The sequence below is a fragment of the Austrofundulus limnaeus genome, unplaced genomic scaffold (assembly GCF_001266775.1).
Source record: "Austrofundulus limnaeus strain Quisiro unplaced genomic scaffold, Austrofundulus_limnaeus-1.0 Scaffold46, whole genome shotgun sequence".
NCBI classification, from domain to species: domain Eukaryota; kingdom Metazoa; phylum Chordata; class Actinopteri; order Cyprinodontiformes; family Rivulidae; genus Austrofundulus; species Austrofundulus limnaeus.
Window position 1 is genome coordinate 257557 of NW_013952448.1, and position 7664 is coordinate 265220.

The window sequence follows — 7664 nt, forward strand, 5'->3', positions numbered from 1 at the left end:
GGCCATGTCGTCTGCATATTGTTATAAAGATTAGAACTCCAGTCATTTGTTGAACTGATAAATTGAGAGCGTGGCTGGAGAGTTGGACTGCAGAGGGTGATTCACACTGCTTCGTGTTGTTTTTTTTTTATTAGAGTTAGTTGATATAATGTGAAGAATAATCTCTGGTTTACGAAGGTAACTTGTTCTGTGGGTTTCTCAGCTGCTTTGTTCCTACATGAGGTGTCATATTCTGCAGAGGATGTTTCATGATGAAAGTACTGGTGCTGCTCAGTGTGGAAATAGAAACAAAATAAGGAGGATTCTGTTTTGATCAGATAAAGTTCAGGTTAAAGTCTGGTTTTTAATGTTCTACCTTCACCTTCATAAAACAATGGGCCTCATGCAAGAACCGTTGTTATGCACAGATTTGTTCTTAAGTTGTGCGTACGAGTGATTTAGGAGAATTTGTGTCATTCACCAATGTTTTCGTATTCTAAGATTTTTTTCAGATACGAACAAAATTCACGTGTGGTCCAGACCTGTCGTGTATTTTACGAGCAGTCAGTCTGCTGTTATCCAGATGGATAATGGTGCGCAACTGCTCTTCTTCTGAATAAATGAAAACTATGTAACACAGGTGTTTACACTTAAATTAAAAATATTTGACCAAAGAAAAACCAGAGCAGGACTAGAGAGAGATGAATATGATTTAGATTTTTATTTCTGTGTCTGTATACGACACATGGGAGACATTAACAGCAATCATCATTTCATTCCTCAGCTTTAGCAGTTCCTTTAATTCCACAGCTGATGCTGCTAAAATGACAGATTTTTTTTTTTCTGGATAGCAGGACTTCAACCTCCGAACTCGTAAAGTTCTTCTTTTTTACTTTGCAATGTCATTTATGAGTGGACGCTTCCTGGTATGTGGGGCAGGAAACGTATAGCCTTTTATATGGTGTTTTTCGGGTGGTAATTATGCTAATCACCTCTCCTCGTGCACGAGCAGCTGGATACACATTCATCAGTTTACGCTCCTCATTTACACACTTTTCCTGGAGATAGAAGAGTTTGTTGAATCTGATGTGGCATGTTCGTACGAACCCTTCATACGAACAAAAGTAAGAGAAATTTGGGCTAAGAAAACAAACACGAACATGTTCTTGCATGAGGCCTATTGTTTGCATTTGTATGTTTTAAACCTGAACTATGTGAAAATCTCACATGAGCATCCATCTTGGACGCCATCTTGAATTTCTCAAAAGCCACAAGGGAGATTCTTGGAGACTTAAAATGTTATTTGTTCTGGGTTTGCTTCAAATTTGACGTACCGTAATACTCTTCATAATAATAAAATAAGACTTCAAGAATAATAAAAGACTTCGAGGCTGGTGCAACTTAAGATCCTGCACAGGGTATACTGGACACCATTTAAACTGTACAGGGTTGGTCTGTCAGATACCTCGGCGTGTTGGAAATGTCAGGAGAATAATGGCACACTCGTACATCTGCTCTGGGAATGTCCACAGATCCAAAACTACTGGTCATCAATTCATGAAATTTTAGAAAAAATAGTTGGCCAGAAGATGTCCTTTTGCAGCAAACTGTATATTCTTGGGGACTCGTCATCACTGAACCACTTACCTCCCCCTCTCTCACATTGGGTACAGACAGCAGTTATGTTGGGAAGAAAGCTTTTGGTGGGAGAGTGGACGGGCACATCGTATTCCCTCTCTGACTCATTGGTATAGCTCCCTGGGCAAACTTGCTGCACTAGAGAGATTATCCTATAGATTGCTAAAAAGAGTGGAGGAGTACAATAAGAAGTGGTCCTATTACCTTTTTTATATGGTTTATGGCATTTTCAGCTAAAATTCAATTTAATTCCGCAGTCTAAGGTATGGTAACGGTATAATTACTGGAAGGTTTCTGGGCGTAGGACACTCATTTATGTTAGTTTATGAGTGAAGATTTTTGGCTAATGTTGACTTATACTACACTTATTATTGTCATTGTCATTTTTTGTTTTTATTTAATTATTTTTCTATTTTTTCAATTAATTTATTTTATTTTATTTTCCTTCCATTTAAGATTATTCTTGATGTTTGGTTAACTGTGAGTTTATTTTAAGAAAACCAATAAAGTTTAAATCATAAGTAATAATAAAAGACTTAAATTTGTTTATATGCCACTAAGTGACAAAGAAATTTGTTTAGTTTTTTGTTTATTATTTTATTTAACAGGGACAGTGTGCAAAAACATTAATAAAAGATGATTTGCACAAGGTTTAGCTTAAGATAATTTCCATTAGCACCGTCTCTGTGCGCTGTACAAAAAACTATCACTTTCACTTCTAAATATGCTTATCCACAGTTTAGAAGTAAACACCAGTAAACTAAGTTTTTAGCGGTGAGCTGGCTGATAATGTTTGTACAAAGTGACCCAACACAGGTACAATATGGTCACTGGTCATACAGTAGGTGGGTACAAAGAGACCTGTGGAAGGTAACTGCCTGGCACGTGTTGACCAAAGCTGCACAAGTACAATTTATTGAAGGTACAAAATGACCTGGAGCCATTAGATCACATCACGCTGCATCTTTTTGAGACTCTTTGTCTCCTCCATTTAACCTGCCAACGCCGCAAATTTGGTCATTCCCTGCACTTCCCATTCCATTTGTGAATGGACAGAATAAAAACAATCACATGTAAGAATCACTTACATGTAAATAAATCCTGAGAATAACTGAACATTTCTCACAGGTGCCCCAGGATCTGTCCAAGCTGAAGAACGACATATTTCGGTGTCGTGGATGTCAGCGGTACCTGCGCTCTGCTGACTTCAAGGGTTTGCAAAATGCTTGGTGCCGCAACTGTACTGGAACGGACAACATAGCTAGATCTCGTGATGAGCTCTCTCTGTACAAAAGTATATTGATGAGGTTAAGAGAGGATGAACAGCTGCTCGGCACAGATGCTAAGATCCCCTTCCTTCTGCAGGTAAACACTCCCCTATCTGTTCATCTGAGGGATTTATCTCCTTTATCTACAAAGCTGACAAAAACTCCTGCATATTTTAGATCTCTGGTATTTAAAATCAAATGGTGCGTTTGTTTCAGGTGGAGGACATGCGGTACCTGACAGAAACGGTTTGGGCGTCCCGCTCCGCTCTCAGCGGCAGCAGTGACCTCTACAATCTGGTGTTTTCTCGCTGGGAGCGCCAGAAGGACTGGAGCCCCTGGAACTGCATCCTGCTGTCCAAAGAAGAGACATCAGCTCACTCAGAGGTTGAGGATGTCCACCAGGTTTGTCAAAAATAAAAGATGTATACACATTCTGCTGGCTCAGGTCCAGACAAACCTAAGATAACCAATGAAGCACACCCTCCTGTGATTAAACCTATGCAATTGTCCTCAGTCCTTCAGTTGCTTCCTGCTGTGTGTTTGTGTTCAGGTGTATCAGACAACGCTCATCTGCTGGATTGAACGCAGACACATGATGGCCCGACAGCATTTCAGCCACATCCCTAAAATGGCAAAACATCTGGGATCTGAACTAGCTGCTGTTTTGGGCAACCAGTCGGTGTCCAAAGCCATCACCAAAGAGACTGGGAGTACATCTCATTAGGAAACTCCGTGTTTGTCATTGTTTTCCATTTCCAACACTCACAGCTGTAACATTTCAGACATTGTAGGGGAAATATTAAACTGAATTCATTTATGGTTTTGTTCTTAATTCTGAATCATTTCTTTTGACACCTAATTTGTACATTTTATTAAACTAGTAACCTAAAACAATTTACAAGAGGAGAATAGTTCTAATTTTAAAATATATTAGACCAAAATCAGTGAAACAGTTTTTTTTAACCTTTATAAAAGCTGATCTTTGTTGACTCGTTAACTTAAAATGAGATTGCAGACAGCCTAAATCATTTTACTTTCTGTAGACAGAGTACCTTAAAGTATTCACACCACTTGAACTTCTCTATATTTCATCAGGTTACATAATATGTGGTGCTGTTTGTAAAGTTACACAGTCAAAAATTACCACCAATATTTTTGCTTTATTTAGTCTTTCATAAAAAAGGGTTTATTTTTCAAAGTCAGATCATCACCATGTTATTCATGCATTTATAAATGTCATAGTTTAAAAACTAAACATTTTCCTTACAACTTAAATATTTAGTTAGAAAGCTAATTAATTTGCAAAAGCTAAACATTTATCTTGCTAACTAAATATTTAGGTTTTAAGTTAAACATTTTGTTTGTAAACTATGACATGTATAAATGTATGAATAACATGTTGAAAATCGGACTTTGAAAAATAAACCCGTTTGTTTGTTTGTTTGTTTGTTTGTTGTTCTTATTAAAGGCTAAATAATGCCGAACATTGCTGGTAATTTTAGACTCTGTAACTTCACAAACGGCACCCCATATGTTAAAACTGCAAACTTCAAAAGAATTTGCTGGGATTTGATGTGATAGACCAACACACAGTAGCTCATAATTATAAAATGGAAGGAAAATTATTCAGTGTTTTCTTTTTTTATTTTTATTTATTTATTTTGTTTGTTTGTAACTAAAAATATGTAAAGTGTTGTGTGCCTTTGTATTTAGCCGTCTGACTCAACACGCTGTAAAACAATTCCAGCTGCAGGGTTCTTGGTTTTTGTCGCTTCGTACATCTGGAATCAGACTTTTAGTTTGTGTTTGCCAAGCAGTTCAAGCAGAGTCCGACTGGATACTGAAGGTATCTGTGCCACAGACTCTCAGATGGATTTAGGTCTGGAATTTGGCCCATCCCATCATGAGTTCTTGGTATTTTATAGATTTGCTGTTAGTTCTTCAAAGGATGTTTTTATGTTTCTTTGGTGTTTTTTTCATTCCTTGTGTTTGTTCCTTAGTGGTTTTTTTGAGTCGTTCTTTCCCTTAATCATATACCTTCAGTCAACCATTCACACCTGCTCCTTGTTAGCATTAGCCTCAACTATCACACTCCTCGCTCTCGCTCACTGTGCAGTTCATCAGAGTTTATCTGTCTGCCACTTCTCTCTGAGCTCCTTATGTATGTTGCTACATTTGCATTTAGCTGTCCCATAAGCATTTCTGTAATTACTGCGTTTAGTCTTTTTGATGCTGCCACGCAACATTTTTATTAGCGTTAAATATTCACTCCTTTTGTTGAGTCTTTGTGTAAGCCTGCGTGCTCGGGTTTCTGTCTGCAACAAAAACCTGACACATTCAGAGTCAGAATGACCTCATAAATATAGGATAAGATAAGGAAAGATAGGATAGAATCTTTATTGTCACTGTCACTTTTACACACTCACAATTTTGTCACTTTTGTTTTCAACAACAAAATTGCAGGCAGTCGACTCAGTGTTGGGCATGATAGAAAGAAAATTGATCGCTTTAGGGTAGAAACTGTTTCTGAGGTGGTTTGTCTTGGTTTTCATTTCTCTATATGGCCTTCCTGATGACAAAAGCTGTAAAAGTCAATGTTTATGGTGTGGTGAGTCCTGTGCAAGGCCTATAGATTTTAGGTGTAAATTTGTTCCAGAGTGGAAGGGTACATCTGATTGTTCTCTCTGCTGATTCGATGGGTTCGGCATCAAGTCTTGAGTCGTGATAGGAACTGAGACACGCCAATCCCTGGAATTGTTCGAATTTTAAAAATTTCACTTCCTACTTTTGATACCCAGTCTGCTAACTGGAAGAAAAAGCCGCTTAACAAAACCCACAGGTGAGCCTCCCGAGCACCACCAAAGAAGAATTCGTAGTGATCTAAAGTGTGTCACAATCGGTATTGATCAAAACCTGAATGCAAGCAGGAGGCGAGAGGCACAGATAAGAAAGCTAATTTTATTAAGAAAAACAAAAGTTGTGACGAAGCAGCCAAAAGCTCTACTTACAAAGATCTGGGGAAACCATGAGGGTCACAGAGACGATTGAGACGATGTAGAAACACTTAATGCTCTGCTACCGGAGACACAAAGGGCGGAAATATATAAAGGGGAACACTGATGAACTGAATGACAAACACCTGGGGCGAGACAACAAGGCACATGTGGATGGAGCAGGAGCAGAACTAAGACAGAAACACTGAGGAGCTGAACACAAACACAAGTATCACAATGACACAGACAGATCCTCACAAAGTGTGGCTTAGCTTTAATAAAAGAACTAGATACTGCATAACAGTAGCATAAAAGACCCCCACACGTACACAAAGCATCAATGCACCAGAACAGATTTATTGTTTTGGGTGGGGGGTTTAGGTGTGTTGATGGGGCCCATTGGTGGGCCCGATGGATAGCCTTCATCAGAGCTAAACAACAAACTATCTGAAGCCTTTTTGTATGTCCAGACACCCGCTATTTAGATGGAGCCCCTTCCTCATATATGAGGTCTATGGTAAAACCGTTGACTGGCACAGTGTAGGTCGGACTCATCTCCATTCCTGCCAAACTTCATGTCGATCGATGCAGCCATTTCTGTGCTACGGTTGACCAAAAATCACTGACAAAAATAAAATAAAACAGTATGAAAACAATACGACCCCCCGCTTTGTGTGTGGGGGTCATGATTATGTCATGCAAGGGAGAGCGCACAACCAACATGATTAAACACCACTCAGGGTTTTGTCTTTAATGTGCTGTGTGTGCGTTCACAGACACTCGTAAGGAAAACAGTAACATCCATCTAATACCAACACTGAGGCAGCTAACAATTTATACTAGAGCTTCAAACTGCAGCATCAGCTCAGTAATATGATGAAGCAGCTGCAGCATCAGCTTCATGTCCAATTTTCTGTCCACTTCATTATTATGTTCTGCTTTGTGCTTTTCTTTTATTTACAATTTACTAAAATACTTTCAGGTATGTGATTGGAATTTGGTAATGTGGACAGTTCAAGGGGTTATGAAGACATTTTGAAGGCACTGTATCCAATCTGCACCTGCATAGTTGGAATATTAAAAACGTGAAACCTTAAAGCAGAAACCACCAGTGTTAAATCTAAAACACTCTCTAAATTTCTACAATCATATCTTGTACCTCTACCATCATTAACACAAACCAGTGAATTTAATTCAAGGAACTCTTCAATGATCAATCCATTTGCATCTGTATTTAGACTTCCCCATAATATATTATGCAAATTGAAATCACCGCACCATACAGTCTTACCCTCATTCTGTGCACTTGTTTCATTAAAGTCCTGAATGGTCAACTTCTTGTTACAATTATAAAAAATAATGAAACATTCCTATCCAGATTTTAACAACTATTGATTCATGATTCTGTCCTATTCCTTCCACTTTATGTTTTAAACCTTCTTGTATAAAAGTTGCCACTCCTCCACCGTGCCTTTCCTTTCTATCATTTCTTCTTACTGTATATCCTTGAATTATAAAATCTAATTGGGGCTTCAACCAAGTTTCTTGAATACAAAGAATATGAGGTTTGACTACTAAATCTGAAATGTACTTCTTAAATTCTTGACCATTTCTAATGAGACTTCTTGCATTCCACTGGAATATAACTAACATGAGGAAGAAGGAGCTGCACATGTTGAGATACAGAAGATTGATTCTCTAACCGCCGGCCTCTGCCTCTTCTTCTTTCCTTTTTTTTAAATTGCTCCATAGAACAACATGCACCAACAGTACATCTGAGGGTGGG

The 7664-nt window shown here is 38.4% G+C and overlaps 1 protein-coding gene across 1 annotated transcript in view; it reads left to right on the forward strand.

The window, feature by feature from the left end:
- The window catches only part of iqub (IQ motif and ubiquitin domain containing), a gene marked incomplete at its 5' end in the record, with an annotated part of 18743 nt that extends 15041 nt beyond the window's left edge, over positions 1-3702 (forward strand). The window contains 3 exon segments of the mRNA XM_014007952.1: positions 2746-2982; positions 3102-3287; positions 3436-3702. Coding sequence (XP_013863406.1) covers positions 2746-2982; positions 3102-3287; positions 3436-3609 — 597 coding nt within the window.
- Between the last annotated feature and the right edge of the window lie 3962 nt (positions 3703-7664).